Raw genomic sequence first — 13,646 nt, forward strand, 5'->3', positions numbered from 1 at the left:
ACTAAAGAGACATATAACAAATATGAAAGAGATCATGCCAAAATTTCAACAATGCTCATGCTATCAACTAGTCTACGTTATACCATAATTACATTTTTGTCTTCCATCACATGAAATTGCCATGAATTATCTTGGCATTTATGATCCTGAACATCAAAATGGTATGATGACATAAATATGTACGTATTTATAAATAATTTTCATCATTCACAGAGGAATGAATAAAAACATAAATTAAGAAATACATTTGAAATAATAAATTTGATTAAGAAATATAAATAAAAGGAACATACCTAATTGAAAGTTTCATATTAGTTCTGAAAAAGGGATTGAAAGAGAACGAATTTTACGTGCGAAACGAAGAAAGAGGGAATAAAAGTAACTGCTTGGTCCAATTCAAACCGATTTTTTTAAATAAATCATTTATATAAAATAAATCGATTTTTTTAAACCATATAGTAACACGTGTCAACCGTCTAGAAGCAACTTCACCTGCAGTCGACTGCAGGTGAGTTTCTGCCAGAATATAACAAATTCTTAAGATATATTTAAAAATTTGAGAAAATATAAGCATGACTATACAAAATAAAATAAAATAAGTGTAGAGCATCTCTGCCATGCGATTTTGATTCTCTTGGCAGATTCCAATTAACATTCTTCTTCTTCTTCTTCTTCTTCTTCTTCTTCTCATTGATCCGTTCCCGTTTTTTTCTCACTTCCAACAAACTTTTCTATTGCCTTTCTGATTCTTACAACCATGACCGTCTCCTCTGAAAGGTAACATTTTTCATTCCAACGTTTCATTTGCAACCTTGTTGATCAGTTCATTTGTTCCACAATTCGTGGAAATCGGGTATCTCTGTTAATCTCTTCATTCTTTTATTGTTTGTGCTCTTCTGCTTCTGAAGTTGCTCAAGATTTCACATTTTTTAATGTTACATGTTTATGCTTCCTCAATGTAGAGTTTCTATACGGAAGTCGAAAGTTAATCCCTTTTCGTGTTCATTTATTGATTAAATCACTCTATATTTTCATTAATGAGAAATTGTTCTCCTTGCATGCAAATGAATAAATAAAATAAAATAAAATAATAATGATAAATTGTGAATTGCTGCCACTGCTCTGTTTTTTGTAGCTGAGATCAAGTTCATATAGAACAAAAGGGAGAGGATGTGGTTCAAGTTGTGCACACATAATTGATTATTATTTACTATTTAGCTTTGTTTTGTGTTTTGGAATTGAATACCAAGTTCATTTTTTTTGCTGATGAAATTAATTTTGAGCCACAAGGATGAAGCAAGGAGATTTGATTTATGTTTTTTGACTTTTTTCATAAATCCCAAATTGATGAATCTCCTATATTATTGAAGCCGTTGCCAATTTAAGGAATCTGCAATGAGTAACTATTCTTTGCCATTTATGATGAAGGATCTGTCAACAGTTTTTTATGTAGCAATCTTTTTCATAAAGTGTGACAATGCTATCTTCTTGTTAATTTTTAGGGGATGGCATGCATATAGAAATGTCAAAGTATATGCTAAAAATCTTATTAGTTAATATAGACTATAAACTTATCTTGCCACACTTGTCTGTCTTATTCTGTGGCAGCAAGAATTCTCTCACCCAACTAGCTCCACTTGAGGCAGTGCTCTTTGATATAGATGGAACTCTCTGTGACTCTGATCCACTCCACTACTACGCTTTCCGTGAAATGCTCAAAGAGGTAGCATTTGATTTCTTGATAGAAAATATTTAGGGGTGAAAAATACTTAGAACATAGAGACTGTATAGTTTTCTAATTGAATATTACTTTTATCATCATCATATTATAAATTATACATACACCTTGACAAAACACATCACAAATTTTAGAAAAACCAACAGAAACTATTGTGGTTTTCAGATTGGTTTCAATGGAGGTGTTCCTATAACAGAGGAATTTTTCATTGAGACTGTTGCCGGCAAGCACAATGATGATATTGCCTTGGCTCTCTTTCCTGGTGATCTTGAACGAGGCTTAAAGTTTGTAGATGACAAGGAAGACATGTTCCGGAAGTATATACTCTGCTAATGTAATTTTCCTTCTCATTGTTGTTTATTTTAAAATTCATAGTATAATTCACTTGATGGACTGTACAGATTGGCAAAAGAGCAAGTAAAGCCATTGAATGGCCTTGATAAAGTGAGGGAATGGATTGAAAGTCATGGGCTGAAGCGAGCGGCAGTGACCAATGCTCCAAGAGCTAATGCAGAACTCATGATCTCATTGCTTGGTCTCTCAGACTTTTTTCATGCTGTCATTATTGGTGGAGAATGTGAACATGCCAAGCCTCATCCAGACCCCTACTTGAAAGGTCTTGAAGCTCTGAAAGCATCAAAGGATCACTCATTTGTATTTGAGGTCTGCAATGTTTATTCCCTTAACTAATTGGGAGAAGACTTTATTGCTGTTATTGAATCTAAATGATAATGACACAAATTCTGTTTTGTTATCATAGGATTCTGTTTCTGGGATCAAAGCTGGAGTGGCAGCTGGGATGCCTGTTGTAGGTTTAGCTACTCGAAACCCGGAGCATCTACTGATGGAAGCAAAGCCTGCCTTTCTGATTAAGGATTATGCAGACCCAAAATTGTGGGAAGCTTTGGAAGAACTTGACAAGGCTGGTACTAAAAAAGTATGAAGAGTCCAACTGAAAGAATATATTGGTAAATTCAAGTAGCTGGTTTGATCTAATAAGCTCACATGATTACCTCTATAATTTTGTTTAGAGGGCAATGTTGCATGGCTGGAAGTTATTGATCCAAAAACAAGCAATCTCTCATTTTTTCAGTTTATAATCATACTCACTTTAAAAGATGACGGTCCAATATTATAGTACTAGTTTCTCATTCTTGCTTTGGAACAGAGAGCAAACACTTGTCTTCTATTTATATTTTGTAATTTCATTGGCCACAAATAAGTGGGATAGCCCAAGATTGCATACAATACAAACACAGAAATTCTCCTATCAATAATTTACATCCCACCCCCCCCCCCCCACCCCCCAAAAAAAAAATTTTAGTTCAGATTTCTCACAATGTTTTTAACGTTTTCTGCCTGCTTTAGCCTTGGTCTTTTGATCAAACAGAATTTAGAAGTTGGTATATTTTGTCTTGAGTGTGAAGACAAACATAATAAAGTAACATGGACAAAATATATATAAATTCTTCTGCTTCTTAACTAAGTCCCAAATTTTAATGTGGGCACTTATTGCCTAATGCCTATACTGTATGTTTGAATCAGTCTCTGGAATATATCAGTTTTTCTTAAAAAGAGAAATATACATCCATATCAAGAAAATGAGTAAATGACCACATATTATCGCAGGGTTTACAATTTAGATAAAATTAATGTAAATAAATTGGATGTAAATCTTTTTTCTTGTTCAACATGACTGTTTTTAAAGATCCCATTGGAAAAAGAAATGAGGAAAATTCTAGTGGGTAAGAGGATATGAGTAAGCCTATAAACCTTGTTTCTTTCTTCCTTTTTAATATGATGATGATATATTCAGTGTTCTCATATGGTAATAGTTATTTATTATATAATTTATAGGTTATTTCTATTTCTATAGGTAAAATATATTTTTGTAATTTAAAGAAGGAAGTGCAGAGCATCACTTCTCCCAGTTAATTATTCTCTCCGTCATATTCAATTATTCATCATTGACCTTTATTAGTTTAATAATTCATCTTTCTATCTACCAATATCATTTGATGGTACAAAATCCATACGGTGGAAGCATCCAATTTTGCTTCAATTAAGATTAGGTGTCTTTTAGGCTTTTAGTATGTTGATACAAAGAACAGGAAACTAACCACCCTCAAACAATGTGGGTTAGTCATGAAAAATAAAGGTGGTTATATAATAATAAAAATTTAATTTTAAGATTTTGTTATCCTGAGTTCTAAAGATATAAGTTAAGTATATCATAAAATTTTTTTTAATATTATTTATTAATTTTATGCATTGAAAACTAAAAAAAAATATTTTAGAATAAGTGACAATAAAACATTTTTTTAATAGTATATATAACCTATATTCAACACAAAATAACAATTTTTAATTTTATACTTTTAACTATAAAATAATTTTATATATACATTTAATTATATAATATTATATTATTAAAAATAATTACCATTTATATAAATCCTGGTAATAATTATAAAAAATACAATTAATCAGGCATCAAAATTAAACTCGTAAATTAGAATGAACTTATAAAATTAAAAGCATTTCAAATTACACATCTGTCCCTAACAGTTTCCCCTTCCAGCTTCGGTGCTCCACCTCTGCCACGTCACATGGCCGGTGCCGCTTGCACTCTCCAATTCCGGCCTCTCTTACCGCCTTGCGTTCAAACTGATTCTCCGAGTAACCTTTACTATTCATCATCCTCTTCCATTCCATTTGTTTTATCGATCAACAGAACCAACAGCCCAAGACCCAATTCTCGTTCAGCTCACCTACGCTGCAGGTAACCCTGTTCCTCCCACAGTATGATTTTCTATTTCATTTGCCTCCATATCTCATATAACCATGTTTTTTGAACTATTTTCCTGGTTATAAATTCTGGGTCTGTATCAAAATTATGACTTTGTTTTCATGTTCCTGTGAATGAGGTTGTATGGCTTTTGTCGTACAAGGAGAGTTTGGTAAATTAAAGAGTGGGTCCATTATGGACCCAAAAATGTGTTGCACCACTTAAAACGTGCCCTTTCCGCTTCTTATGTAACACTTTCTCAGTATTCCACACACCACTAGCCAAACTTTTCTTTCGCCATTCTGTGAACCATGACGACTTCTTCTGATACCTGCGTCGAAAGGTAAGGTTTCTCCTAAGCCATTGAATTGCTTCTTGAAGATCTAGCTGGTTTTGTCATCTGCAGTGAAGCAGGTTCTGCTTCATGCTTTGATTATTAGTATTGAGTTTAGTAGCCTTTAATTTTATACTTGCTTTAAACTTGTTTAACTGCTAAGATGCAAAGAATAATGGCAGTTTGGGACATGACAAATTTTATCATAGAAACTTTATGAATGTAGGCATATGTAGATTCAACCCAATTTTATGGTTTATCACACTTTGTCATGTAGTTATTTCCTTCATTTTTTGTGGCAGCAAGGGTTCTCTTGCTAAACTAGCTCCCCTTGAGGCAGTGCTCTTTGATGTAGATGGAACTCTCTGTGACTCTGATCTGCTCCATTACTATGCTTTCCGCGAAATGCTCCAAGAGGTAGTGTGTTTGTTTTTGCTGGGTGAGTTTGTTATGGAGTGAAAATTGGGGTAGAAATTTTCAATCTTTGAATATTTGATTTGTGTTTTTTTATCTCTCAATTTCGTCTCCATACAAAATTCAAGATTAGTAGAACATTCTATGCAAAAATATTTATTAAATGGAGAGAACATTGGGTTTCAACTGAATGTTCCATTTAGCATATTTTGAGTCACCTTGACAAAACACATGATCAATAGCTATTATATAATCTGACAGAAACTTTGGTGGTTGTCAGATTGGTTACAATGGAGGTACTCCTATAACAGAGGAATTCTAGTGAGAATATTTCTGGCACACACGATGAGGATGCTGCCTTGTTTCTCTTTCCTGACGACCGGGAACGGGGTTTGAAGTTCGTAGAAGATAAGGAAGCCATGTTCCGGAAGTAAATCTTCCTTTCTTTCCTTTTTTTTCCCCTTGTAGTTTTTCAAAGCTTAAAATGATTATTTATTCCCTTGATGGATTTACAGATGGGCAAAAGATCAACTAAAGCCTTTAAATGGCCTCGATAAAGTGATTAAATGGGTTGAAGATCGTAGCCTGAAGCGCGCTGCAGTGACCAATGCTCCAAGACCGAATGCAGAGCTCATGATCTCAAAGCTTGGCCTCTCAGATTTCTTTGATGCTGTCATTATCGGTAGCGAATGTGAACATGGCAAGCCTCATCCAGATCCCTACCTTAAAGGTCTTGAAGCTCTCAAAGCATCAAAGGATCACACATTTATATTTGAGGTCTGCACTGTTCTTTACCTAAATGTTATTGGATTGTGGTATCGATAATTCTGCTTCTGCATTTGACTTTCATTCTACTTTGTTGTCATAGGATTCTGTCTCGGGGATCAAAGCTGGAGTTGCTGCTGGGATGCCTGTTATAGGTATAACCAACCGGAATGCCGAGCATTTACTGATGGAAGCAAAGCCTACCTTTCTGATTAAGGATTATGATGATCCAAAACTGTGGGCAGCTTTGGATGAACTTGACAAGGCTGGTGCTCGTTGAGTATGAATTACTTGTGCAAGTAGCACATTTGAATTCTGTTTAGGGGGCCATATTACAATAACACATAGTACATAACCAATGTTGCTTTTAAGCAGAAAGCAAACACTTAAGGTTATATTCTGGTAGCATTATGTACTATCATTGGCCATGAATACGCTGGTGAACCCATATTTGCAAATACAAATTCATAAAGTATCTTATGAATAATTTACAATTCTCTGAAGTAATTAGATAGACTATAGTTACGTTTTTCACAATCTCTTCAACAATCATCTTTGTACTGAAACTGTCAAATAAGCTTAATGTTGCTAATCTGTGATCAATTCAGCCGGTTCTAATATATCGGAATGGAATTTTTTTTTCCAAATCCAAAGGATTGAAAAATCAGATCTAATATGTCCATGTAAGATAGTGGATAATCATTTGAATTAGAGTCATCTAAAAAATTGGTAAAATGCTCTATAAAGTAAAATGCTTAAGAATTTTTTTTCTCTTCAAGATTACAAAACTTTGAAAAGCCAAGCTGTTTTGTATATATGATTGATGCTGAGAATAGGCATGTCAACCCAAGAATTGGTCCACAAGTTTAGCCACGGAGTTGGCTAGGCTATCTGCTGCTTCTTGTGAAGATGCCTCGGCATATACACGAACAACATCCTCCGTGCCAGATGGTCGCACAAAGCATCGACCTTGAGAATACTTTCCTATAAACACACAAGAAAAAGGAAAATGATGACAAAGCTGCAATAGTGCAATACAGTGGTAAGTGAAGTCTTGACAGGTTTCACTTGTTGCAAACAAACATATCATGGCCAAAAAATTAAAAAGAAAAAGAGAGGAAGCAAAGAGATACCGGTTTCGTTGTTGATTGCTTCTTGTAGACCAGGGGGACTCACAACTACAGTTTCTGCATTTGTTGTAATCACTGCAGTCCTATCAGCAACTTTCACCTGGGGTTTTAGTAAAAAATCAATGCATCATTTCAGAATTTAAAGAAGCAACTAATATTACACACAAAAATAAGCACATGTAAATCCCTTGATTACAAGGCAAATACCTGCAATAACAATAGTAAAAAAAGAAATGAAGAAAAATGATGATGTTTAAGTTGAATAAGTAACTTCAAAACCAAGGTGAGAGGTAAAGTTTTGTGACCAAAGCATAGCCACCTGACTCCAAATGCTAGCAGTCAACACAAAATAATAAGGCATAATTTGGACCTAACACATGTCAAAGGAAAACCTTCAAGCTACCTAATTTTAGACAACTCTGAGATCAAATAGTTTGTCATTCTAATTAGCACTAACCTTAAGCTGCCTGCTGGGCAAATCATGATAAAGTTCATTCCATCTGTGTATGGACCATCCCATGTGCTGCAATATGACTTCCACCAAGAGCACTCCACTCAAGGCATCTCCAACTGCTTGGTTGATCAACCTACTGGTAGCCAATAATCTCAAAGCCGCCTTTTCTGCATCTGAACCTGAAACAGACACCAAAAATATTTCATTTTTGTTTTGCAGATTAATCTCAAAAGCAAAGTGAGAGAATGACAAGAACTACTGAATTAAACCTTTAGATCTTGCAGAGAGCTCATTTGTAGTGGCCTCTAACCACCCTACGAAAGATTCAGAAAATAGGACAGTTCCATGGCCATTTGCCTCAAAATATATGCCAATATCAAATTCAGCAGCTTTTTCATGCAAGTATTTTACTCCAGTTGGAGTCAAATTGATTTCAAGTCCCAACTGTTTAAGGTAATTAGTAGATGCTCCATTTGCATAAGCGGTCTGCACTATACCAAGACGGGCTTGGTGATTGTTCTTTGTGCCTTCTCTCTCATTAAGAATGCTTAGTTGCTCTCGAATAAACAAGGCAAACAGAGAAAGTATCTTATCCCCATCAACAAGATCAATTGCTCCACTGCTTTCTGGATGTACAGTAAAATAAACAAGTCTATCAGCATCTCCATCCAAGCTAGCACACCTGCAAACTAGAACTAACTCCATTAGTTATCATAAACAACATCAAAATAGCAATGCTCAAAGGAATCCATCCATTAAATCAAATGATAGGGCTGGGTAAATATCAATTTTTATTTTATTATCATAAGAATAATTTTAAGGATTATGTAAACCAATTTTTATTTTATTTTGTTTTTATCAATTCCAGGTTACAAATTTATAATTTTCAATAAAATGAATATCTTCCCTTTAAAATTTTGATTAACTTGCATTAAATATCCTGATTGATTCAATTATTTGTAATCTCCAACTAGAAACATTATGCTATCTGTTTTAGTGAAGGGAAAAAAAATTGAGAGCGGCCAATATACACTTCATATCATATTGTTATGAAAAATCGAGCAGCATGCCATAGCAACTTCACTTTTAGCTTAATGAACAGACCGACCTTATCCCAGCATCACTAGAACCAAAGCCATGTGGAGCAACCTTCTCTTTCTGCACATAATCAGCGCCAACTCCTTCATTCAGTACGCCTCCATCTTCACTGCTATTCCGAACCTCAATAAGCAAACCATTCAACAATTTCTCTAGAACTTTTAGTTTCAGTCCACCTACACCATTAGCTCCATCCACAACCAATTTGTCATTCGTCCCATCGAACTTGCTCCTTTGACTTGGAATCAAATCCATTAAGCACCTGATCCAATCACACAATGATCCTAAAAGGATGTGATCAGTGATGATCATAATCACATTATGTCGAAGGAACAACAAGAGCTACATCCATCATAGCAATACTTGGACGAGATTGGACTAACCTGAATGAGCTCGAAAGCTGTTCAACGTAATCCTGCTCTGAGGCCTTCATGCCCTTATTCCTAGCCCAAACCATCCAATGTAACTGAGGAGTTGTCAAAATCCCCAAGTCCATTGCAACCGCTCCAACAATCGACGCGACGCCCTTCAATTTTATCCAGTTATACATGATTTAAACAACAGAAACAGAACACAATAAGCTCAGCATTTACTTAAGGAAACCATACTTCTTTAGCAGCTTCAAGCAAAGCTTCTCCGCTGGGTCTGGTGTCTCTCCCCAAAAGTATTTCAGCATGCTTAACTCCATCAAACTGAATATCCTCTTTCTTGACAAATTCATTTATCAACTGTGGGCAATATCAATATGGAACCATATTAAATTGAACTACTTTTCTTTTAAACTTACATAGACTTCATCATTTTTTATTGGTTTTTTTCTTTACAAAAAAATAAACTTTATATATTACTTCAAAAATAAAAGAGAGAAATTTGTGCGAACCCGGATCAGTTCTTGTGGAGAAGGAGCATTGGCGAGGGCATCAGCGAAGGGTTCCCAATGCTGAGAAAGCATTCCTCCGTTGGGGTCAGCGATTTTGACGCCGTTGTCGGAGACTTTGTTGTGGGAAGCAGTGATCATGACGCCGATCACCGACTGCGTCTTCAGCGATCTGAGAGCCGCCAAAATTCCGACCCTGTAAACCGTCGATTGGAGCAGCGATGCATCGGCCCTGAACCCAGCTGTGCCGTACGACAGCTTGACTCCTTGTGGTGGCAAGAAGCGAGAGGAAGATTCGAGAATCAGAGACTGTTGTTGTTCGTTCATGGCCGGAGGTGTATGAATTACAACTCTGCTCCTGGATCCGCTGAATCTGCCACCACTAAAATCACTGTATCTTGCTTAGTGCATGTTTGGGTGCTATTATTTTGTTTAAAATAAATCTTTTTTCAATGAAAAAGATCTTTTTTTTATTTTTTAACGTGTTTGACAAATTTCTAATACTAAAAGTAAAAGCACTAGTAAAATCAAAAAAAGATCTTTTTTGAGAATGTGTAATTTACATCTTTTTTTAAAAGATATTTTTTCCTTAAAAAAAAGATGTTTTTCATGTAATAAATAAACAAAAAAGTATTTTTATATTGTTATACCCAAACATAATTGATAGATAAAAATACCTTTTTACATGAGATATCCAAACATAAAATTACTTTTACTTCTCTATAAGATCTTTTAAAAAAAGATAACTCAAAAAAAGATCTTTTCTTATAAGTTCACCCAAACAAACCCTTAAGCTGGAGTTTAACCAACGATGTAAAATCATTAAGAAATGAATGCTTTTTGTTTTTTGAATTTTGACAGTAATAAATTAACTTTAGAGTAAATCTTTAAAAGAAAAATATCAATTAAGAATAGTAAACTCTGTGGATATATATGTATTATACTATTAATAAATAGTGAAAAATTATACAGAGTGTCCATGTATTTATCACCTGAATACAGGATAATTTTAGACGGTAAAATATTTGTTATTTTTTGAATTTTTATATAATATTTATTAATCGTTTTTTATTTATTGTAAATTCTATTAAAATTAAAAAAATTTAGTTCCAAAAATTATTACTTATGCGATGAATTTTATAAACACGGTTATTAAATTTTATGTGATGAATTAATAAAAAATATAATATATCTATTATTTATTATTTTAAAGGACTAAATTAATATTTTTTTTTAAAAAATTATTAAGAACCTACTAGCATTTTACTCTTTATTTTATTTGTTAAAGTATTAAAGATGGAGCAATGCAGAAGCTAAAACTTTTATAAAAGAGACTACTTTGCATAAATAATGTGACTTTTAGTTTTTTTTAGTAAATAGAAATATATATTATTTTACTTTTTTAAAAACTCAAAGTACAAAAATTTGTTATTATTCTGTGATAAGTGAAATAATTTTTTCTATAATGGATAGAAACTCGTATATGTATATTTTTTTTGTCACTAAACAAACCAAAACAACAATATTTTGCAGCCAGAAAAAAAAAGAAAAAAAAGCTTTTAAAGTGGTATTTTATTTATTTTTTAATATAATTAATAATATTTTATTAAAGAATACATGTAATATAACACCAACTTAATTCCTGAACATTTTTGTGACATTATTTATTTTGGTGTTGTTAAATTGTTAGAAATTTTATTTTAATGAAATTTTTTTTTAATTTTTAGTATGTCTAACAAAATTTTAGTAGAAAAATAAAAATATTTTTTTAAAATTTATTATTTATATTTTTTGTGAATTTTTTATTTTAAAAAATATTTTTATATTATTATATTCAAATATAATTATTAAATAAAAAATATTTTTACATAAAATATCAAAATATAAATTTTTTTATTTTTCTAAAATTTTTTCATAAAATAATATCGTTTAAAAAAACTATTTTCATAAAAACTCATCTAAATAAATTCTAAGTTAGTAATCCTAACTTAGTAATTTATAGAAAACTATACAACAATATTTTGAAATTACATTAATAAATATATTTAGACACATATTATTTTCTAAATGCCATACAAAGAAAGCCCATTTAAAATAAATTGAAAATAATTATATGTAAAATTAATAGAATAATATTATAAAATTAATAAAATTTATTATTTTTGTTTTATAATTAGTTCTTAATATTTTAAAAAATATTGACTAAATAGGATATTAGATTGTTAAACTGAAAATTAGGTTACTCACTAATATAAATTAAAATTATTAGCCGTGAAACTTTTCTGAAATTGATATTTCAGGATCAAAGTTAATCATAAAAACTAAAATAAAAAAACGTTTCTATAATTTAATTTGATAGATAATCCAAGACAGTAGCATAATCAAGTGTATATCTATCTCCAAATCCCTAACAATAGCACTGCGATATTCCCGACACAGAAAAAGCTCGAGCCTTCAACCTTGAGCTATGGGTTTGTTGTCATGGTGGAAGGGCAAAAAGTCAGAACCCGAACCACCAAACTCCAACTCTTCTTCTTCGGTTCAGCTGAAAGCCAATGGTGCAGGTAAACCCACCGAGGTTCCCGGCATGAACGGCGCCGTCGAGGTCCCTCGCCCTCCAGACGCCACCGTTTCGATTTTCGAGTTCGGTTCGGTGGCCGCCACCAACGACAGGGTCACCCTCGCTGGATACTGCCCCGTCTCCGAAGAGCTCGAGCCCTGCCGATGGGAGTTCCTCCCCGCCGTTGAATCCAACGCGCCGCAGTTTCGCGTTGTCTTCTGACACCGTAAGCTCGAAAAAAGATTGAGAATTTATGTGATTTTTGGGGTTAGAGGTTCTGCTTCAAACGAAATTTAGCTCCTTTCAATGTTGAATTTCAGTATTTCTAATTGTTGTTCTTTTTAACTGCGACTGTGAATGAACTATGTACTTTGCATTATTCACTATCACTCTGTAGATTCTGATTCTGAGACAATTTTTTGACTTTGTACAATATATCTTAGATTCTTAGTTGACTTGGGCGTGCGATGTGTTAATCTTTCCCTAATTAATGTGCAGTGCAATGGATATGTGGTTTGGTTGTGAACAAAGAACAAAAGTATTGTGCTTTTTTAAATGGGGAAATGGGGAATACAATTGATGTGAATCTTGATGTCAATAATTAGAATTGTTCATCCATTCAGAGGCTCTAATCTGTGGTTGTTTGGGTTGTGGAGGTCCTATTCTTTTCATACTGCATTTTTTGAATGCTACTTGGAAATGTTTTGCAGAATGCGGAATAGAGAAGAAAGTGAAAAAAGAGCACTACAAGATTAAGCATATGTTCTGAGTTGTTTGGTCATGCTCATGTCTTTTCAAGGTGATTGGGTCAGAAAATTCTGTTTTTGTTAGTGATTTTCTTAGTCTAGAGACTTAAGAGAGATTTGCTGGCATGGGCAAATGAATTCCTTGGTTGTACTAACATTCATGTGATCGGTCCTCTTGAACCCTTTGGTGGCTATTGCGAATGCTGCTTTGTTTCAGAATTTGCACTGTAACTGGAGTATGTTTGGAAACTTTAATGAGATGGAATTGAATTGAATTCTAGAAAGAATTGACTTGCAATTCAATTCTCACAGCACTTCTTAAATTTGGAATAAAAAGAATTAAATGGAAAAGGAATGGTAAAAATATATGTAATATTACTATGTTACCCTGAATAAGAGGGAAGGGAGAAAAGAAAAGAGAAATGGGAATATTTGAAAAATCAAATTATGTTAGGGTTAGTTTAGATGTTTTAATTTCAAATTCAAATTTCATTAGGTTGGATTTGTGATTTATTTTTTACTTGAATATGAGAATTAAAATTCTCAAAAGAGTTTAAATTCATGTAATTTTTATATTTTAAAGCAAGAAAGAGAATTCAATTCTTAAGAAAATTCTAATTTTATGCTTTCCAAACACGTTCTTAATCTTTATCCTTACACCAAAAAAAAATTCTTTATCCTTACTTCATCCAGCATTAACAAGTTCCTTCATAAACTATTATTAGAATATCAATCCAATTTC

General features: G+C 33.1%; 2 protein-coding genes, 1 long non-coding RNA gene and 1 pseudogene across 3 annotated transcripts; 3 read left to right on the forward strand and 1 right to left on the reverse strand.

The window, feature by feature from the left end:
• Positions 1–558: 558 nt before the first annotated feature.
• Positions 559–3,015, forward strand: LOC112803177 (haloacid dehalogenase-like hydrolase domain-containing protein Sgpp). The gene is made up of 5 exons (XM_025846691.2): positions 559–777; positions 1,609–1,723; positions 1,904–2,055; positions 2,140–2,401; positions 2,499–3,015. The coding sequence occupies exons 1-5, from the start codon at positions 758–760 to the stop codon at positions 2,679–2,681; spliced, it is 732 nt and encodes a 243-aa protein (XP_025702476.2). The 5' UTR covers positions 559–757; the 3' UTR covers positions 2,682–3,015.
• Positions 3,016–4,687: 1,672 nt separating this feature from the next.
• LOC112800406 (haloacid dehalogenase-like hydrolase domain-containing protein Sgpp) lies at positions 4,688–6,533 on the forward strand (annotated as a pseudogene).
• LOC112800405 (phosphoacetylglucosamine mutase-like) lies at positions 6,490–10,049 on the reverse strand. The gene is made up of 8 exons (XM_025842664.2): positions 9,602–10,049; positions 9,330–9,449; positions 9,105–9,247; positions 8,732–8,983; positions 7,893–8,305; positions 7,627–7,802; positions 7,173–7,269; positions 6,490–7,023 (listed from the first exon to the last, which is right to left on the reverse strand). Exons 1-8 carry the CDS (start codon positions 9,923–9,925, stop codon positions 6,881–6,883), a joined length of 1,668 nt encoding a protein of 555 aa, XP_025698449.1. The 5' UTR covers positions 9,926–10,049; the 3' UTR covers positions 6,490–6,880.
• Positions 10,050–11,921: 1,872 nt separating this feature from the next.
• Positions 11,922–13,188, forward strand: LOC112800408 (uncharacterized). Its single transcript, XR_011861856.1, has 2 exons — positions 11,922–12,384; positions 12,869–13,188. It is a non-coding gene; the product is annotated as an uncharacterized lncRNA (long non-coding RNA).
• The last annotated feature ends 458 nt before the right edge of the window (positions 13,189–13,646 follow it).

Source organism: Arachis hypogaea, chromosome 5, assembly GCF_003086295.3.
Source record: "Arachis hypogaea cultivar Tifrunner chromosome 5, arahy.Tifrunner.gnm2.J5K5, whole genome shotgun sequence".
NCBI classification, from domain to species: domain Eukaryota; kingdom Viridiplantae; phylum Streptophyta; class Magnoliopsida; order Fabales; family Fabaceae; genus Arachis; species Arachis hypogaea.

Coding starts and splice junctions, on each gene's coding strand:
- LOC112803177 (XM_025846691.2), top strand. CDS start 758: ATGACCGTCTCCTCTGAAAG. Junction 2,056..2,139: donor AAGGAAGACATGTTCCGGAA/GTATATACTCTG, acceptor TGGACTGTACAG/ATTGGCAAAAGAGCAAGTAA. Junction 2,402..2,498: donor ATCACTCATTTGTATTTGAG/GTCTGCAATGTT, acceptor TTGTTATCATAG/GATTCTGTTTCTGGGATCAA.
- LOC112800405 (XM_025842664.2), bottom strand. CDS start 9,925: ATGAACGAACAACAACAGTCTCTGATTCTCGAATCTTCCTCTCGCTTC. Junction 9,450..9,601: donor CTCCACAAGAACTGATCCGG/GTTCGCACAAAT, acceptor TATTGCCCACAG/TTGATAAATGAATTTGTCAA. Junction 8,306..8,731: donor TCTAGTGATGCTGGGATAAG/GTCGGTCTGTTC, acceptor TCTAGTTTGCAG/GTGTGCTAGCTTGGATGGAG.